General features: G+C 30.5%; 4 protein-coding genes across 7 annotated transcripts; 1 reads left to right on the top strand and 3 right to left on the bottom strand.

Moving 5' to 3' along the window:
• Positions 1–7,975: 7,975 nt before the first annotated feature.
• Positions 7,976–8,977, bottom strand: LOC122519938 (DNA-directed RNA polymerase III subunit RPC7-like). Its single transcript, XM_043639768.1, has one exon. The coding sequence runs from the start codon at positions 8,875–8,877 to the stop codon at positions 8,230–8,232; it is 648 nt and encodes a 215-aa protein (XP_043495703.1). The 5' UTR covers positions 8,878–8,977; the 3' UTR covers positions 7,976–8,229.
• On the bottom strand, positions 8,925–9,685 carry LOC122519939 (DPH3 homolog). Its single transcript, XM_043639769.1, has one exon. It carries the CDS (start codon positions 9,189–9,191, stop codon positions 8,925–8,927), a length of 267 nt encoding a protein of 88 aa, XP_043495704.1. The 5' UTR covers positions 9,192–9,685.
• A 117-nt stretch (positions 9,686–9,802) lies between these two features.
• Positions 9,803–12,339, top strand: LOC122519937 (guanine nucleotide-binding protein G(i) subunit alpha). 3 transcript variants are annotated; one of them, XM_043639764.1, is made up of 4 exons: positions 9,803–10,280; positions 11,080–11,264; positions 11,362–11,648; positions 11,742–12,339. In XM_043639764.1, the coding sequence occupies exons 1-4, from the start codon at positions 10,160–10,162 to the stop codon at positions 12,217–12,219; spliced, it is 1,071 nt and encodes a 356-aa protein (XP_043495699.1). In that variant the 5' UTR covers positions 9,803–10,159; the 3' UTR covers positions 12,220–12,339. The 3 variants fall into 3 exon arrangements, with proteins under 3 accessions (XP_043495699.1, XP_043495702.1, XP_043495700.1); XM_043639767.1 differs by lacking the exon at positions 9,803–10,280 and adding an exon at positions 10,659–10,886; XM_043639765.1 differs by lacking the exon at positions 9,803–10,280 and adding an exon at positions 10,659–10,935.
• Positions 12,340–14,527: 2,188 nt separating this feature from the next.
• Positions 14,528–20,438, bottom strand: LOC122519934 (synaptojanin-1). 2 transcript variants are annotated; one of them, XM_043639758.1, is made up of 8 exons: positions 20,364–20,438; positions 19,197–19,528; positions 18,635–18,992; positions 18,384–18,548; positions 17,243–18,297; positions 16,600–17,171; positions 16,343–16,517; positions 14,528–16,266 (listed from the first exon to the last, which is right to left on the bottom strand). In XM_043639758.1, exons 2-8 carry the CDS (start codon positions 19,321–19,323, stop codon positions 15,257–15,259), a joined length of 3,462 nt encoding a protein of 1,153 aa, XP_043495693.1. In that variant the 5' UTR covers positions 19,324–19,528; positions 20,364–20,438; the 3' UTR covers positions 14,528–15,256. The 2 variants fall into 2 exon arrangements, with proteins under 2 accessions (XP_043495693.1, XP_043495694.1); XM_043639759.1 differs by having other exon boundaries at positions 14,528–16,254.
• Between the last annotated feature and the right edge of the window lie 93 nt (positions 20,439–20,531).

Below are 20,531 nucleotides of genomic sequence, written 5' to 3'. Positions count from 1 at the left end.
GACGATAACGATAACGATGATGATAATGATTATAATAATTAATGATTAATAATAACGATGAGAGAAAAATAAAAACAACAAAATAAAACCAAAAAAAGAAAAAATGAATTAAAAAAAAAATTGAAGAAAATTTATGGTAAAAACTAAGAATAAAATAATTCCCGTACACGCTATAAAAGAAAGATTATTTACCGAATATTTAGTATCGAAATGAATGAAAAAAAAAAGGAAAAAAAAACGGAAAAAAAAAATAAGATATGATCTTAATCCGCAAGTATATAACGGTGCATTGATATATATTACCTTGTACGGATGCCGAAAAAAAAAAGGAAAAAATACAAAACAAAACAAAAATCATTGAAATAAATACAACAGTTCGTCCATGTATGGTTCGTTATGTCGCAGAAAACAAGCGGTTTATTTCGCGAAACGAGCATAAGAGACCCCCTTTTTATTGCTGAGCGATATTTTAAAACCTGGCGAGGGGTTGGCGAATTTAATAAGAAAACAAATACGCCGGCTACGAGAATAATTCAATTGTTTCGCGCGCAAAAATCGAAGAAAAAAGGAAAATATAACTCGATAACGTGGGGAACGTTGTTCTTCGATCGTCCGCATGTGTGCCCTATAATTTCTCTCCTTTTTAATACGAATATTTTTGCTAGAAAACAATATTTCAATATACAATACATTAGAATCGACGCGAGATAAGGCTTTTGCTTAGTACAGAATAAAAGAAAGAAGAAAAAGAAAAAGAAGAAGAAAATTATGATGAAAAATAATATGATAAAGAAAATGGGCAGCGGGCTAAAAAAATAATTGGTAATTGGTGCTAATCGTATCGAAGGATCATCGAAAGTATCGCAAAGAGGAGAAGAAGAAGAAGAAGAAGAAGAAAAAGGATGACGATAGGACACGATTCTCTCTCTCTTTCTCTCTCTCTCTCTCTCTCTCTCTCTCTATCTCTCTCTCTCTCTCTTTCTATCTATCTCTCTCTTTCTCTCTCATTGTGAGATAGTATTCGCTTATATATATATTTGTTGCAAAATGACGAGAAATTCTAGGCCCGTAAGAAGAACGTTCGGCGAGATACCTATACATAAAAACGTAATAATAATAGGGGAAAAAAAAGAACATGAACCAACATACACACATACATACATACATACATACACACACACGTACACATTTAGTTCTTTAATTTCGTTCAAACGAATATTTCATCGACTGTGCGCTTTCGACGTTGTCTGTTCAAGGATAACGCCTATTGTTTGCATATTTTTTATTAGACAAAGATTTACCTCGAAGACGAAGAGGCTAAATTTACCTAACGTTAAGCGATAAGTGAATATACGTAAGTATAATAAACAATGGCCAGGATCGAAAGCGAGAATTTTCGTTTGTAGGATCGTCCGGACGAAGCAGCTATCGAAATTTAAGTTTTGAAATGATCTAGGAAAGGAAACAAAAAAAAAAGAAACAGAAAAGTACCTCACACAAGGACCCTTTCTTTATCTCCCCTTCCCCTCTCCTTCTCCCCTCTCCAAACCCAACAACCCCTTCCTCCTTCACACGCTTTCTCTCCTCCCATCTCCTCCTCCTCCTCCTCCTCCTCCTCCTCCTCCTCTTCCTCCAGGTATTCACATTTTTTGTTTCCGTTCAAGGACCCAACCCTAATTCCGCAACCCTTCAAACCCTCTTCCCGCTTTCGAAATATGCACGCGCGTTTACACGATACGTCGGTAATACCACACTCCATCCAGATTCACGTCCAAAGACAACCAATCGTACTGAAACAGCATAGCGATATAGTGATAATGATAATAATAATGATTAACGATATAATGATAATGATAATGATAAAATGATACTGATAACGATAATGATAATGGTACTACACAAATAAAAAAGAAAACACACAAAAAAAAACATTACAAACGAAAATAAAAAAAGAAACAAAAAAAACATATTAACGTAGAAAACGAAAAGAACTATCGGAGGAATGGACCATTGAAACAACGGCAACAAAACGAAAAGAATAGAGAATGAACGAAAGAACGATTAAATAATAAATAAAGCTGGAATGGATAAGTAATCATTCAAGTATGATAATCACATTAGGACGCAGAAACTGGAAGACAGTGTTTAGAACTGGCGATCGTTGACGATGTCGATTTTGATCTGTAAGATCTCGTTACTTCCTTCAAATATATATATATGTATACTAACATACATACTCAATGTATATTTTGAGCTAGATAAAATATTTTGAGCTGATTATATTATTATCGATCCATTTTTAAATTGTGGGGATCGATTATAACTCGTATTTATTATAACGATATACATGAATACACAAGCAATGTGATTTAACGTTAAATTCAAGGGAAGTATATACTATACAAAAAACAAGATCTTACAATCAGAATATCGGTATCGTCGTCGACCGATAAGATCGATATAAAATATATACATGACACACGTATATAAAAAAAAAACATCATCCCCTTCTCTCCTCTGACCCTCCCTCGCGTTAACTTCAAAAAAAAAAAGAAAAGAAGAAAAAAATGGGCAAAAAAAAATATATACAAATAATTACTACTACACGAGAATAAAAACGGAGAACTGGCTAAAAATCTCTGCTATAATAGTTTTCTTTCTTTTCTATATAAATACGAAAATTTTTCTTTTTTTTTATAATTGCGCCAATCTAACTTCGAAAACTACGCTTTTTCTGCGACCCACCCTATACATATTATTATCCTATATCTATCTCGAATCCACGATTTTCCGAAGAGTATAAAAAAGAAATCATTCCAATTTCTATGATTGTAAAGAAAAATGTCGTGTTTCTTAAGATTTCATTTCTTTCAGGAGATTGTCTTGAAGATCGATTCTTCTTATTACATTTCAATTAAATTGCATTATTTTGTAGATAATACTGAATAAAAAACAAATATAATTCGTTTTTATATACTTTTTTGTTTCAAATATATATACTCTACAATTCAATGAATGCATAAATTGAAGGTTTTGAAAATGATTATTATGCGACGTTTATTCTTTTACAGCCAAAGAAATTATGTTCTTGTATCAAATTATAAAAGCATCCTTAAAATAACTAATATTTTTCTCCTCGATATACATACATTAAATATAAATCAATGGCACGCCGATTATTAATATATATATATGTGATAAGCGATGAATTATTCCAATCAATAATCTTGTAAGGATGAGCGACAAGGATTCACACATACCTAACATATTATTCATTGCTACCACAAGAAACTAAACTAAAGTAAAGTAAATTAAAGTAAAATAAAAAAAGTTAACTAAACTAAATTAAATTAAATATAAAATTAAATTATAAACGTATAAAAAACTAATGTCAAAACAGATTTATCGGAAACGATGGTAGATCGATCGAGAAAGCCAACGTCTTCTCTACGAGGTTTTGTCGCTTTTCGCTCATCGGTTTTCTTAAGAGTCGTATAGCTTCATATAAACGTTTAAAGCGCTAAAAAATATTAAATAATATCTATAAATGAGGTGTAGCGGAAACAAATAATAATATGCGATGAGATCAGCAAGTAAGCAAGCAAGCAAGCAAGCAAACGAGCGAGCGAGAGGAATGGAAAATAATCGAAAGAAATAAATTATTTCAATAATTTCATCGACTATTGTAAGAAGCATTGATATCACTAATTTCGTTTGCAAGAAAAAAAAATGGACCGTGCGCTTACCTCTTGTTTGAAGTAAAAGAAAATGATGAAGGAGAAGAAATAATGTATACCTTAATAGATGCTTGTTTATATGGCATATGCTTGTTCCTTGAATAATCGAATCGAACACACGGCACGAGTTAAATAACAAACAAACAAAATAATCCTAAAAAGATTAAGAATAAAAATAATACCCTTATTCCCAAAAAAAAAATAATTAAAAAAAAAAAAAATATGAAAGAGAAAATTAGATATACGGCACTACGAAGGTACTATTACATTCACGGGTTATAAATAAATAAAATAAAATAAAATAAAATAAAGGAACGAGACGAACGAATACGAGAAACGTTAGCGCATACATCACATATGTGAAAGAGCCGTATAGCAGTTGAATTACTATTAAATATAATTTTTCAATCCCGCGCGTAAATTCGATTACGCACAATAACACACACGAGGTACTACTATATATTTATTGGATTAGTCTCGGACAACTAGAAACGATATAATTAATGAAATAAATCGACGATTCCTATAGAAACTTTTATGCGACAATACGTATCATTTTTTTACGGATTAACAACAACAACAACAACAACAACAAAAACCATCGTACGACTACTAATGGATGGATGAATATTTCGTTGCACAATTTTCCACAGGACTCTATATGAACGAGGAAAAAAAACAAAATAAAATATATAAAAAAAAAAAAAGAAAGTGAAAATAAAAATGAATGATTCGAATTTCGACGCCATGATTAGTAGAGACGCTATTTAAGCATTAGGTAAATACTTTTATACGATTTACGAACGTATCTCTCTCTCTTTCTCTCTCTCTCTCTCTCTATTTCTCTCTCTCTCTCTCTTTCTATCTTTTTTTTCTCTTCTTTCTCTTTTCTTTGTTTTTTTTTTGTTTTTGTAATTCTCTTAATTAACGTTAGAATATTTGAGTGAATGTAATAGCGCCTTAGCGTGATTCGTAATTAACAGACAGAAAGAAAGAGTTCGAGTGTACAGATCGGATCAAGATTGAGAGACAAAATGAAAACGCAATGTGTTCTCTTTGGCTGATTTCGTAGTTTGCATAATTATGTCGCCTATTATATAAAAATACGTATTCTCCCTCGATTTGTCCGATCTGCACCGCGTTACATATCGAAGGCGCATCTCACACAAGTTCGCACTACCCGTCCAGATACAATTTAAACTTTAAAAAGGAAAGAATAATTGTCAGAATATAACATCCATGATCTCTCTTTCTTTCAATCGTATCTCTGTAACATCAGATAAATGAAAATAATATAATACAGATAAATAACGATGATGCTCGATTCGACATTGAATTCGATGGCTCTCTCTTTCTCTTTCTCTATTTATTATAATCACGTTTATATTAAGTGATAATAATGCGTTTAGAGAGAAAAATCAGTTTATTATATATTATATATTATATGGGCCGCTCATTTGTTAAATTGATTAACCTGTAAACGAGACGAAAAAGTTGTGCAAGAAAAAGGTATCACTTTTTTATACGTAGATATTTTAATTATTAAATTTATACGATTAATTATTGAAAATTTTCGTTAAATTATGCGAGTATATTAAAAATAATTTATTCTATTTATTATATATAATAATTAATTTCTTGAGATTATTTTTTTGGAACATTAAAATGCTACGCTGTTCGAGTAAATTCGAGGGTGCGCGTTATGGGATTTACTCCTCAAAACAAAAAGTAGATCGTTAATAAAGTTAATATATATATATATATATATATATATTGTGATATCATTTATTATTCAATGACTATTTTCTCATTTGGTGTTGTTATAAGCCTAATTATTAAAAGAAATTTATTTTTAATCTAAAAAGTTAAACATCAAAGAAGGCTGTTAGAGGCCATTTAGGCTGTTAAATTTTTTACAAATTCTATGAGTGGAGTTAATCGCTTTTTGCCCGTGAACGGCTCATATATAAAATAAAAAATAATTCGTTTCTGTGAATTAAGTGGAATAATGAAAAACAAATGAGTGAAATTTATTTTAAAATCAAGGAAAGTTCCTTCACGCCAAATGAACATGTAAAAAGATCGTTCGTATACTACGAACATAAATTGAGCCGGTAATTATAAAAATTGTGATTGTGAAGTAAAAAATTATTTAAAAAAAATATAATTTGTTACGTAACTCGTATTCGACCTAATTATACGAATTACGCAATAAAGAAATTTTTGAAAATTTTTTACTTGTTAGATTACAAATTTTCATTAATCACCAATTTAATTAAGAAAACTCCGAATGTTCAAAAGTATAATAAAAATCACGCATTTCCTTTATAATTTGTTAAATAACACACTTTTGTAAAGTAGACATGCGTCTGAGAGTTAACGTAAATGTAAAAGGGTTAATGACGATTATCTCACGATCGATGAAATAAAAAGAACAAAAAAATAAAAAAACGACAAAGAAGAAGAAGAAGAAGAAGATGAAGATGGTGAAAATAAAGTCGAATGCCAATTAAAATTCAGCGAGTGTGGGCTGAATCTTTTATTGTTAAAGCTAGCGAGTTATAAACAAATTTCTTATACATATTATTCAGTTTCGAGCTTTAGCTCTTGAGAGAAACTTTACCACTTTGTTGATAAACACTCTTGGGGATCATGTGTTCAAACGTCCAATGTTCGTCATTATAATTGGAGAAGAAGAAAAAAAAAAGAAAAAGATAAAGAAAAAAATGATTAAGATGAACGAGACTTCGATGCTTTCATTTTCACACGATTTACGCTTTCTCTGTTACACGAAATCGTGTTACGATGTTAGCAAATATCTATGTCATATAGAGAGTTCCAATATTCCTTGAATATTTCCCCCCGTGCCTACGACGTAAAGTGATCGTGCATTAAAAAAAATAAATAAACGATTTTTCGTGCAGACGGGACACACAACGACGACACAGACCATTATTATACATTTTTCAATACTCGTCCCATGGGTAGTACACTTTCTTACCAAAAGAAGAAAATATAAAAAGAAGAAAACAATACGACATGCGTTATAAAAAAAAATACGTTAAATAACTTATTTCTAATATAAAAATCGATTGGATTGTATTATCTACGTCCCTCTATGTTCTTTTTTCTTTTTTCAATTATTCATTTTTTTTATTTTCTTTTTTATTAAATGCGAATACCGTGTCAGTGCGTCATTACACACCGATACGTTTTCCCATTGAAACATAGGCTGTGAATAATCGAGTATGCAGATGTAGCGTGTATACGGAGTATGTGTTATAAATCACACAATTTAAAAAAAGTAGAAAGAAAATTTGCATCGTCGACATACATAAAGCCTCACTACGCTTCCGTACAAAGCTCGAACGAACGATTAATAAAAGATGAAAGCTAAATTATTCGCTGGCTAAAACCAAATGCATTGTTCATTCGAACGAAAAAAAAAGAAAAAATACAAGAAAATAAATAAATAAATAACGATTACACACGGTCGCAGGAATTTTGTTCTACTATATACGCTTTAAGATTTTTTAAGCGGTGATAAGAAGCGGACGTGCAAAATTAAATGGCATTTCGATCACTCGTCGAAGTACGAAAGCTAAATTAATTCATTCATAAGATAAATTAGTGTGTTCTGTTCGAGAAAATCATATATATATATGAATTATATATACGACGTTTTAATTTTTTGTACAATAGAAAACAAATCTCAATGCGCGCTTTAAATCCATACGGAAAAAAAACACGACTGTTCGACCCTTTCTAATCTTTAAATATATATTAAGATTTGCTGATTAATCTGCATCCTTACTTTATATTTTCTCTGTACCGATGGTGGTCCAACCATTTCAGTGCATAGTCGAAAATTACGGGCCTTTGAAATAAATCGGCGAACGTACACAAGAGGGAACCGCAAAATTTTAATCGATACTATAAAGAATAATAATAAAAAAAAAAGAAAAAAAAAAGGATTTTGGTTGTTAATTGTTGTGTAAAATTTCGCTAAAATAAATAAGCTTATCACATTCTTTTCCCCTGGACTTCAACGAAATTATAATCATCATTACGTTTAAAAATTACCTTTGAAAAAAGATTTTTTTTTTCTCTCTTTCTCTCTCTCTCTTCAACATTTAAAATATTATATCCTTATTATTTTTCTTTACTTCAAAATATAATCTTTTAGAATCATTAGTTTATATAATTTACATATTTTAATTTGATAAAAATAATAAATATACAAGAAATAATGCTTTTTTAATAATGGTATTAATTAAATACAATCGAGGTAAGAATATTAGCAATATACATCAGTCTTTAATACAAACTTTCAATAGATAATATATGTACGAACACTATTGTATAAGAAATATAGTTGCATTATATGATATATATTATTTCTGTATAGAACTTCGCGATAGAAAAATCATATAAATATATGGCCAGAATTTGTAAAGATTGTATTATTAGTAACTTTAAGATAAGACAAATTTTAGTAGATGGCTCCGTCATCTACATTATCTTCTTCATCATCGTAACCTTCTCCATTATCAAAATAACTATTTACGTAATCAGTTCCTTCATCCATTTCCTCATCTACTTCATCTTCATCTACATCCATTTCTTTCTCTTCTTCTTCTTCTTCCTCTACCTTTTCTTCTTCCGATTCCAGTACTTCGCCTTGTTGATTAATTTCCTTTTTCTCTAATTCTTGTAATTTAGATTCTACATCAACCACTTTCTGTTTTTTCTTAGTTACCGCTGTTGCTTGAGCTTTCTTTCTACGAATAGAAGATGGTTTCAATTCCGCAGGTATTTTAGACCAGTCATACTTAGTTTCATAGCCACTTTTATCCACCATCAAATCTTGAAAGCGATCTGAATAACGTTCAACATCTTTCTTTACTTCAATAGGTTGCACATTAAAAGGAGATTCTTTTAAATATTCGGTAAAGTCCCTTTTCAATTCTAATAAATAACTTATTTCATTAGTAATAGTAAAAGGCAATGGATTATACTTTAATATAGGATATTTTGGTGGCGGTTCTAAAATTGGATGCATCGTAGCTTCAGCTTTAGTAAGTCCTAATTGTTCATAAGTAAAAGACATAGAACCTTTTCCATGTCCTCGTCCTGCCATGATTAAAAAGTTCTTTGATAAACAATATAAACGAATATGGACCTATTTTAAACTTTCTGCGTGTTAAGTTTTTGTTCTGTTTCAGTAGCACTTTCTGTTTTAGCAAAATTTGGCTTTTCAGAAAAAGATTCCTTATTATAGATTACTTTTACAACGAGAGAACACGACGGGCACATAGCTTCATCATCACCAGATATAAGATCTGCCTTTGATATTTGAAATTGATCACCACAAGGACAAGGATAGTAATAAATTTCTCCTTCTTCGTCGTATTCAAAGTCTTCGATTTCCACTTCGTCGTGATATACTGACATAATCTTAATTAATAAAAATACTTTTTTTTCTAAATATCTATAGAATTTATAGGTTAACTGTAAAACACGTGTTCCAACTTCTAAACATTAATGAGATATGCTACATTCGAGGTATTTTCAAGGACAGTAGAATTATAAGTAACAAATTCCTAAAACGACTCGACTATTTGTAAAAATGATTTAAATTCATTATTTAAATGAAGTATATACTCTCGCCTTTTTATTAGTGAAATTATAACATTTGTGACGTTTTAATGTTATACACTTAACACAAGTATTTTACATTTAAATAAAACATACTTAACATATATTCTTAAATAAAAAAAAAAATAAAAAAAAACAAAATAAATTAAAAATCCCTTTTTTCGAAGATTAGGATATCGTCTCGAAAATATGAAAAATGTGACCAATAGAATTGCATGTCAGGTATAAGACTAAATATCGTCGAATCAGAAGTACTAGAAGTCGAATAATCTAATTGGTTGAGAGAATTCAAACCAATTTGGATAACCAATCGTAATGCTCGTATGATCGCAGAACCAATTAAGGTCGCGTTTACTAAGTAGTGTATAAGCGACGAAATTAAATCATTCCGGATCTCGCGGGATCTGGCATCCAAGTCGTAAGGGCCGTAGAAAGTAGTGTCAATAAATGTGAAGAAAGGGCACCGGTAGTTTTACGTTTGGCATCGTTGTATTTTTGTAACGTTACGTTTAAAGTGATTAAGGTAATCGCGAACTCCTTAGCGTATTGGCTCGTGAAAGATTTGTTAAAGTTTTTTAATTGTTGCGTATATGCAGGCGGAACCGCGTGCGGGCGGTTCCCACGCGTCCGTGCAACAAGTGTCAGACGGTAGCGGCCGATTATAACGGACAAATATAACTAATCGAAAGACACGTGTTATTATAAACACGATTAGTGCATGGTGTTTATTGTTTATCTTGTGGATATTTTCAATCCCGGTGAGGATGGGTTGTGCTGTAAGCACCACCGGAGACAAAGAAGCCGCTGAAAGGTCCAAGAAAATCGACAAAGATCTGAGGGCCGATGGCGAGCGGGCCGCCAGTGAGGTCAAACTCCTCTTACTTGGTACGTTTATTCTTTTAAATTTTCCCTAATATTTTATAAGAATTAAATTGTTTTATCAATCGTATTATCGTAAGATTGTTTAAATCGATTTTATTCCTACGAATTTGGTTTTTATGTTTTTAATCAAGGAGATGTTCAGCCATTGGTCCATTGAAAAAGAGACATATATGATTTCATGTACATAATATAATCGTTTTTTTCGACATGATTATTAATATTCTTAAGAAGAATAAAAGAATGAAAACAAATTAATATCATATGTTCTTATTGTAACGTTAAAATATTTATTATATATATATATAATAAATATATATATAATATATATATATATACATATCGAGAGTTCTCGATGTCTCACCCTGTTAAATACATATATGTCAAATCACTATTTACGCTTTTCCTTGAAACGTGCCGCGTAATCATTCTCAAGAGATGATGCATCTTTGAAATTCTATTCACATCTTTTTTCTTTCCGGCAATGAACGAATACTCAACCACAATTTAATTACTAAGAATAAATAAAAGAATTTTTCGATTGGCGCGACGTTGATGCGCATGTCATAAGTATTTCTGATACTTGTTGCATTCGATAGCATATATAATTTCGTACGAGTTTACAAAATATGTATATATATATACAATAGAGATTAAAAATGTATTATCTTTTTCGAAAAATTCTCAAAAATGAAAGTTTTTATTTAAATTCCTTTACAAGCTATTTACTCGTAACAAAATTAACTTTGTTATGAGTAAATAATTGTTATACAGTAAGATCATACTTTTAATTATTTCTTTTAAGGGGCTGGAGAATCTGGCAAATCAACAATAGTAAAACAGATGAAAATAATTCATGAAACTGGGTATAGTAAGGAAGAATGCGAACAATATAAGCCAGTAGTATATAGTAACGCAATACAAAGTTTAATGGCAATAATCAGAGCTATGGGGCAACTAAGAATTGATTTCGCTGATTCTAGTAAGGCTGTAAGTATTATTTTTAAAAAGGGTAAATCTTATTATTTCTTTTCTTATTTTTTACGAGTAAGACTAATCCGTTGAATTTATTATAATCATGCATTAGGATATAGCCCGACAATTCTTCACCCTAGCTTCAGCAGCTGAGGAAGGTGAACTTACTGGAGAGTTAGTGTTATTAATGAAAAGACTATGGCAAGATGCAGGTGTACAACTTTGTTTCACACGCAGTAGAGAATATCAGTTGAATGATTCTGCTGCGTATTATCTAAATGCTCTTGATCGTATAGCACAACCTAATTATATTCCTACTCAACAAGATGTCCTTAGAACACGTGTGAAAACTACCGGAATTGTGGAAACTCATTTTTCATTTAAAGGATTACATTTCAAGTATGTTATTTTTGTTAATTATAATTGTATTATTAATTAATTGTAATATACCGAGATGATGATAACTTAGTATGTTTTTTTCTAATTTAACAGAATGTTTGATGTTGGTGGTCAACGATCAGAGAGGAAAAAATGGATACACTGTTTTGAAGGTGTTACAGCCATTATATTTTGTGTCGCTCTCAGTGGGTACGATTTAGTCCTTGCAGAGGATGAAGAAATGAATAGAATGATCGAATCAATGAAGCTATTTGATTCCATATGCAATAGCAAGTGGTTCGTTGAAACGTCGATTATACTATTTCTTAACAAAAAGGATCTTTTTGAAGAAAAAATTGCTAGAAGCCCGTTAACCATTTGTTTTCCGGATTACAAAGGTGCTAACACTTATGAGGAATGTGCATCTTATATTCAAATGAAATTCGAAAATTTAAACAAAAGGAAAGATCAGAAACAAATTTACACACATTTCACATGTGCCACAGATACATCTAATATACAATTTGTATTTGACGCTGTGACCGACGTCATTATTAAAAATAATTTAAGCAATTGTGGATTATTAAGCTAAGTGTTGCAATACTCCATTATTTTATAAAATGTAGAAAATCTTTCCAAATGTTGGAAACACAACAATCAATTTATAGACATGACAAAAGAGAGACTGTATTAAAACTGTAAAGAAAGGGAAGGAAAAACAGTTTATTATCATGTAAACACATGTACTAATCTCATAAGACTTTTACTTTGACATCTCATTAACATTTAGTATATCCTATATTCTTTTTTTTTTATTAGGTATTTTTCCTTGCTGGATCCTATATTTTTTAACACAATATTCTTTTGTATTATTATATGTCGACAATGAGTCACTTTTAGTTTCATCTGTGAATTTAATTCTGGGTTAATGCGCGCAATATACAATGTATATATATATTTATGAATATATATATATATATAATAATCACACTTGAAATTGTAAATTTATAATCAATTTGGATTTGTAATAATCGATGTTTTTTTTTCTTCATCTACAAAAGGATAAAGCGCGCAAACGGAAGATCTTTTAATTTTGTATTAATTGTGTATTTAATATCGAGATCAGGATCTAGTTAGCTATTAATCTAAGACTTTCTTTGCGAGTCAACAACGAAGTTTGCATTGATTTATTTAAACATAATTATGTAAGTTTAAATAATATCAATGTATTATCTCATTATGTGTTATTGCATCACAAACGAATGCTGTGTGCAAAATTAATTTAAAATCATGAAAGAATAAAACAAAATTGTTATGTGATTAATAGCGTGCGACAATTTTTCCTTAAAAATTTGTAGACGACATCTTCGATAAATCTATTTTTTTTGTGAAGAGAAAGTACAAGAAACTCGTATCGTTAATGACTTCATAAATTAAATAAAATTGAATGGAATGAAAAATGGTGTATATAAATATATCTAAATGGATTTACATAATATTCATTATAAATAGTCGTCGTGATATCGAAATAATTTTATATACTTTTGACATATCCGTGATGCATTGTTCGAACACTGCCATTCGTTGAGTCATTCTTGTACTTTCTGCATCTGATGTCATCATCAATTCAAAATGATTAAAATGCGGTTCGTGTGAGGAATCGTTATATATCGGATGTATTCATTTTTGTACATAATTTATTTGCTAAAATGGAATAATATGTTCTAACTAAAAGCATACTCTTTTCCGGATTTGTGTTCACAGCCATTTACATTGCTTTACACATGATCTTAATTTTTTTTGACAGGCACAGCGCTTTGTGTTTACAGTATATTTATATATAAATTTTTCACACACATACGCACATAAATTTCGTAAAACAGATTTTTTATATATATATATATATATATATATATATATATATATATATATATATATATTTTGTATAAAGTAATGGGACTAACTTTATATAAATATATATAACTCCGTTTAATAGGAACACAAATAAATATTATCTCAATTGGTATGAAAATTAAAGAACGGTTATATGTTACTTAGATAAACAAAATTTCTTTTTTACGAAACAATATTAATTCATAATTGTTAATATATCAATTAGATGCAGCACTGCGGATTCATCTTTGCAGCTTAAAATATTTTTATAATTAAAATTCTAAACTATAACTATATATAATAATAATAATAATAAAAATTCAATATATAGATATATATATTTTGATGTTTTAGGAATGTTTTAATTCTTTTTCTACGGATGTAATTTTTATTTGAGAGAGAGAGAGAGAGAGAGAGAAATAGAAAAGAGAAAATGAGAGATAAAAAATAAATAATATAAACACGCACGCGATATACCCATCGAATAATTTGTAGGAAAATTTCACTTTCTTTTAAATAACAAGATGTTTTTTCTTTTTTCTAAATGTTATTAAAATTACACCGAATTTGATTTCTTTATTACCAAAAATATTTTAGATTAATATTTGATCATGTGTGATTTATTTCGGAGAATGTTCCCAGTTTCATTGAGCATTGTCTGTTTGAAGAAAAAATGTAAATTCTGATGGAAGAAAATGATTAGAACGTATAAAAATATTTTTAAATGGCATCTCTAAAAATATTCTTTTACTTTCAAATGAAGAAAATAGTTTATAAGTGTGGGAACGATATTTTTCTTGCCTATTCGTTCAAGTGTCTTTGTGTTGCTACTTATCAGTAAGCAAGGAATCTTAATTTTGTACTACTTTGACAATAGCTATTTTTTATAACATCGAATAATATATATGCATTTGACGGTATACAAAGCTGAATTACAGAGAATTACATTTTGTCTTAAGTCACAATGCATTATTTTTTTCATTATCCCTTTTTTTCCTTCGTATATATTTTCTTCATAGATAAATTAACAGCTGTTTCCTATTAAATTCATAAGTAGTTTTCTATTTCGCAACATTTGAGGTACATCAAGCAATGTCTCAAGCTAATCAAATCTACAACAAATGTCATGGATTTTGTTTATGAATTATGCACTATAATTTAAGCGCAGCATTGTATATCGTACCATTGTATCATATATCAAACATATATTTATTTTATTTTGGAATAATTCTCTAGTTCTCCCATAAACCGAAATTTTTTTGGGGGGAATTATTTCATAATCCTTGTATTCGTTTTTAATCATTAAAATTTAAGCCATTTTTCGTTTACTTTGTAAACAATATATAATCTTGTGATATATATATATATATATATTAAAAAGTATCTACATATATCATCATTATAAACATAGGAGTCATGAATAGTAATTAAAGATTGTAGGTATACAACAATCTTATGGAACCACTTGAGCATTATTAATTTTTGGAAGAACTTGAACCAATGAAATGGTACGGTAACAAGCACTTCCCTATTGATATTTTGTATACAGTTAAAGGACTGGTCCTAGCCACGAAATAGATTTGGAAATCTCATTGCGATACAGTGAGAAAGAGTGGCTTTTATGGAAGCAAAAGAGAACTTTGCCTTATTAATCTCATTTCTCTATTTAGTGTCATAAATATTTATATGTAAGATGACAATAATATTCTAAATGAGGACTAATGTAAACGCTATGTTTAATGTGGATTTCTTGCTGGAATAGGTGGACCACCCGACGTTCTCGCAGGAACTGGTGGTGGAACTGACGATGCAGGCAAGCTAGGTGGCGCATGCTGAGGAGGAGGAGGAATTTGTCTTTGCGGTAACGGAGGAGGTATAGAACTCGGAGATTTGTTTAATGATTCCTGGGAAGGATCTGTACGTGGCAATGGTGGTGGTGGCCTAGTTGGTGCAGGATAATTAGGAAATCCATCTAATATTTCTTCGTAAATTGCAGATTCTGGTGACGATCTTTCCACTTGATTAGATTCGGCTCTTTCCTTAACTGGTGTCGTAGAAAATTGATTAGGTAATACGCTAAATACGCCTGCGTGCGGAATTTGTTTTCTCTCTTGGTACGGACTTTTAGGTGGTTGAGATGGTCTCCCTGGTGGAGCTGGTCTGGGTGGTGGTGTAGAACCATTTGTATTTCCTTTACTAGCCGATGGATGTTCAGTAATTCCTAATTGTTCTAATTTTGGCAAAGAAGTTTTTGAGACAGGCGAGAAAGTACTAGAATGTGATGCTGTAGTGTTACTACATATTTCAATTTCTTTATCAATAAGTTGCATCCAATTAGGTGACTTTAATGTTAAAGTTAATGCTTGGCCACAAACATGTGTCATTCCTTTTTTCGCAGCAGCTAAAGCACATTGTCCATCTCTAAAAGTAACCCAGATTGTTTCTCCAACAAACCTCACGAGAATCACTTCGCCTATATGAGATAGATCTTGTACCAAAGCCATCATAACATTACTGTCGAATGCACTATCCGCATCTTCTGTCTCGTCTACTGTTTTAACTATTATCGTTCCATCCGGTGGACCCAAATCTTCGATTACTTCTTTAAATACATGTTCTCTTTGCTTAGGTTCAACGCGATAAACTTCAACGTCAATAATGGCAATAACAGGTCTATGATCACTTTGTTTCAATTCAGCTCTGCCGTAATAAATAAGCTTTCCTGGATACCAGTCTGTAGGAGAATCTAGGGCCATATTTTTTACAGAATTACCCAAAGCTTATGCAAAATGTTTTTGTTAGTTGTATTCTTTCATACTTACCAATGTCAGGTATTTGCTTTCTTCGTTTCCAAAGAACTCTATCTGTCCAAGCAGGTTGACGACATTTTTCACTAGTATCATAGTCATCGGAAAAAAGATCATACTTGTACGTAGGAGGAAATGTAATGGATCCTTCCAAAAAGTTTTTGAAAACATTACCTTGCTCCTGTTGTACCTTTATGAAAAACAAATGCGTGTAATACCTACAATTACATAATTTGCATTTGTATTTAAAAAAAGTGATTTAAGATTTGTACTTTTAATTGGTCATACTGCAGTATTTGATCAATTTCATTCCTCTTAATCATTTCCTTCATTTCATCTTTATCCATATCAACTCTGTAATTAAAGTCTCCACACCAAAATACATAATCATGAGTATTTAGTGTTCTACCCATAGGAAACGTTATTTTCCTCGTTATTTCTGCGTAATCGGCATTGCGCTCGGTAACTTGAGATTGGCCAGCAGCAAAATGAGCGCACACAAAACATAAAGATGTGGAATATAAGACACACCTTATTGCTGCCGCACCTTTATTACCCGTAGCACCGCCTAAACCTGTTTTCACGCAGTCAACAGCAACATCTCTCAAGTAAGGAGCGTGTTCAGGTCGTATGAAAAGATATAAGCAAACTCCAACTAATTGTTGATATGTAACAAGAACATATTCGGTATCTCTTGATAATACTTTTTGTAATTCTTCTGCCCAAGCTTTTGCGTTATCAGAACTAGCTGCCATAATATTACTAGCATTTAAATCTACTATTTCCTCAAATCCAATTGCAAATACATCCACAGGTGTATTATCATATTCTACAGATACCAATGCTGAAAATATTATATTAGAAGATGTATATATAATTATAATATTAGATTTAATCTATTTAATTTATACTTACACGACGAATAACGAGGAGCATCTAATAACCAATCAGAAAGGGAGATATCTTTGTGTACTACACTTCGAAAATGTTTACCACCATTAACATTATAAGTACCAACGCTTATTCTAAGCTTCATGGTTGTCACATATTCATTATATCTTTTACACATTTCTCTCAATACACTTGGTGGAGCATGTAACATATTAGATGCTAGCAATAATCTAGCTCTATCAGCTATCTCTGTGTTTAATGTAGAACCTAAGAGCAAAATATCAATGGCTTCCTGTTTACTCGAATCCAAAAGATTATTTTGTATTGTTCTAGCAGCAGATCTTGCTCCATCTAATAATTTCGAGCTTCCTTGTATTGCGCCAGTTCCAGCATAAATTTTACTAACTTCATTTCCATTATATATCCACATTTGACGAAAAACTTCCTCAAATCTTGATACCATTTGCTGTTTCTCAAGTAGTTTTAATAAACTTAATTGTTGCGCAAGCAATTCTAACGCAAAAAAAGTTTGTACACAGTTAGTTCTGTCCAAGCAATCTAAGCAATTAGTACGAATTGTACCAGTTTGTTCAAGTATTACATTTTTTCCAGCAGCATAAAATAAGGAAAAGGACTCTAAGTACTTTTCTACTTTAGCTTTTAGTTTGGAGAGATTCTTCAAGTTCCCACCTCTACACTCCTGGTGATAATCAAATAATATGTGTGGTACATCTTTATGTTCTGACATATTGTGATGTGTTTGAAATAATTGACTTAACATTGCTTCCCCCTCTTTACTACCAATGAGACTGGAGCCCAGAAGATTTACTATCACTTGTTGTCCATACCTTTGCTTAATCATAGTTAAATGTCTATCAAAAGCTGGTTTTGAAGCTTCAAATCCTCTGGATATCTTAACTTTATGCGAACCAACTTGTATTCCAGGTTGTTCCCAAAATAAAGGAACCGATCCTCTAGTTTGTACGTAAGAAGTTACTTCATTATCCAAATAAATAGCTTGTTCAGTTTCCACAAAATTAGCTACGTGTCCATCATCATTGGTCCCTCTAACGTTAAATCTAAAAAGAAAAACAAAATATATTAAAAAAATATATATATAAAAATTATATCAAAATGAAATTTAATATAATATTAATATACATACCTAGTACCTGCTCTTTCACAACTTAATCTAGATACAAGAACTGCGCGAGCTTGTCTGTGACCCACATAAACAGTACGAATCTCTACGCTGCCACACATTGCTTTAAGTAACCATTGACTTGTATCTACTCCATATCGTAGCAAATGAATGTGTAACATTCGATTCCTATTTATAAAACAAAAAAACACATTTATCTTTTTATATGATTAAAAGTAAATAGTTTGTACTCCTGTAAAATATATTTTACCAACCAGAAGAATCTATTATCGGTAATTGTCGATTTACTTCTTTTTTGAGCGCTAAGAGTGATATCAAGAGATTCTTGTTGACCAGATGTCCAAGAAAAATAAAATGTACCAGAGTTAAGAAATTTCCTAACTTCTGAAACACGGTCTTCATTTCCTTGACTATAATGTAATGGAACAAAATGTGATTGTGTGATTCTAAAGATTTCGGTTTCACCAATTTTACCAACTGAAAAGCAACCGGTAACAAGAACAAGATAAAGTAAAGTGTTCTCCCCAGCATTTAATTGTAGTACGCCTAAACATCCATAGGCATCTAACAATTTGGTATATTGTCCTTTCAAAGATTCCGTTTCTTGAAGAGCTGTAAAAAAAGAAGTCAATGAAGAGCAGATATGTAACAATCGATTTGTTCGATGAAATACAAGAAAACGACTAATTGAATATGAGTTGCAATTCGAATTTGTTAATTAAAAAAATTAAAAATAAGAGACTGATACGAATCATTAAAAATATCTTCTTTTATGCTCAATTAAAGGATGAAATAAAAAATATTTGAAATACTTACAAAGTACAGCAACAGCCTGGGATTCAAATAAGACTGTTTCCTTATGATTTCGTCGCTCTAACAATAAGGAATGTGGACTAGGTGGTTTTAATTTTTCATATACGCGAAAACCTTTGCCCATCGCCATTGTGTTGTTGCGATGTATTTCTTTTAAATATCTGACAAATAACTTATCAATTAGATTCTATAAATGACAGCAGTTCTGTCATATCACCACTTTGATCACAAACCGCAACTTCCACTCGAGATATATCGTTTCTACATCGACCACAAATTCAAAGATCGTTCGACCATCTCGTTTTTCCTTTTTTCGATTAATACTCGAGCGCCATCTAATGGAATATTACTTTTACTATAGAAAAATCGAAGTTACGAACTATATATCGATTGTATTAAATTATTGCATATATATAAATACATATATGTGGTGTGTATATATATATATATATATATATATATATATTTAAACGAAATTTTAAATAATTAACCAATCAAATCATTTTATAGACAAATTTTTCCAATTATTGATAAATTCAATACATCTGGATGTAAAATTAGCCTTATAAAAGAATTTATTATCCTTAATGTGTGTGTATATATATGTATATATATTTCAAGCATATACTTTATAAATACATTTTGCTCTGCATTAGTATCGTGCTTAAAATGAAGTTATAATATGATTTAAATCTTAAAGATAATCATAAAAATCCGTCATCGCGTATACATCGTTAGCATTGCTTCATTAATCTGTGTGTGTGCGTGTGTAGTCTGCTGAAAAGTAGTGTATTTTTTCATAACGACGCGATACTGCATACAATACGAGTTTAAAAGTATATATTAGTGTGTATGCATACATATACATTTTCTTTTCTAAACAATATAAAAGCAATTAAAAACTATAAACTTTTATAATTTCCACAAAATTATTTTTTTTTCTTTCACAATTCTAACAATGAGATCGATCAATCTAAAAAATATATTTTTCATTATTCATTATTGTTATTTTATAGATGAAATTGGATTTTAATTATTTTAAATAAAAATAAATATACAGATATATATATCAATAGTTGAAAAAGATAAAGAGAGATAGAAAGAGTAAATATGAATTCTTCAAATGTAAGAAAAAAGTGATATAAACTATAATGCGTAAACAATAATTACCATTGATAAAACAGATTTCACGATTAGTAATAGAGTCACCAGTAGTATATTTCTGTTTTCTCATGTGCGTACGCGTACACGTTATAAATGAGTACATGGAACGATTGTAGAAAAAAAAGTAATCTGATTTTTATAAATTCCTTGTAAATATATCAAATAATTGATGTA

The sequence above is a fragment of the Polistes fuscatus genome, unplaced genomic scaffold (assembly GCF_010416935.1).
Source record: "Polistes fuscatus isolate 324 unplaced genomic scaffold, CU_Pfus_HIC Scaffold3, whole genome shotgun sequence".
Lineage (NCBI taxonomy): Eukaryota > Metazoa > Arthropoda > Insecta > Hymenoptera > Vespidae > Polistes > Polistes fuscatus.
Note: the sequence above shows the minus strand (reverse complement) of the source record. Positions and strands in the feature narration are given on the sequence as shown.

Bases quoted from the DNA above. Each gene is read 5' to 3' on its own strand.
- LOC122519938 (XM_043639768.1), bottom strand. From the start codon at position 8,877: ATGGCAGGACGAGGACATGGAAAAGGTTCTATGTCTTTTACTTATGAA.
- LOC122519939 (XM_043639769.1), bottom strand. From the start codon at position 9,191: ATGTCAGTATATCACGACGAAGTGGAAATCGAAGACTTTGAATACGAC.
- LOC122519937 (XM_043639764.1), top strand. From the start codon at position 10,160: ATGGGTTGTGCTGTAAGCACCACCGGAGACAAAGAAGCCGCTGAAAGG. The intron at 11,265-11,361 runs GTAAGTATTATT...ATCATGCATTAG, and splicing joins TCGCTGATTCTAGTAAGGCT to GATATAGCCCGACAATTCTT. The intron at 11,649-11,741 runs GTATGTTATTTT...CTAATTTAACAG, and splicing joins TTTAAAGGATTACATTTCAA to AATGTTTGATGTTGGTGGTC.
- LOC122519934 (XM_043639758.1), bottom strand. From the start codon at position 19,323: ATGGCGATGGGCAAAGGTTTTCGCGTATATGAAAAATTAAAACCACCT. The intron at 16,518-16,599 runs GTACAAATCTTA...TTTTTCATAAAG, and splicing joins TGCAGTATGACCAATTAAAA to GTACAACAGGAGCAAGGTAA. The intron at 16,267-16,342 runs GTAAGTATGAAA...ATATGGCCCTAG, and splicing joins AAAGCAAATACCTGACATTG to ATTCTCCTACAGACTGGTAT.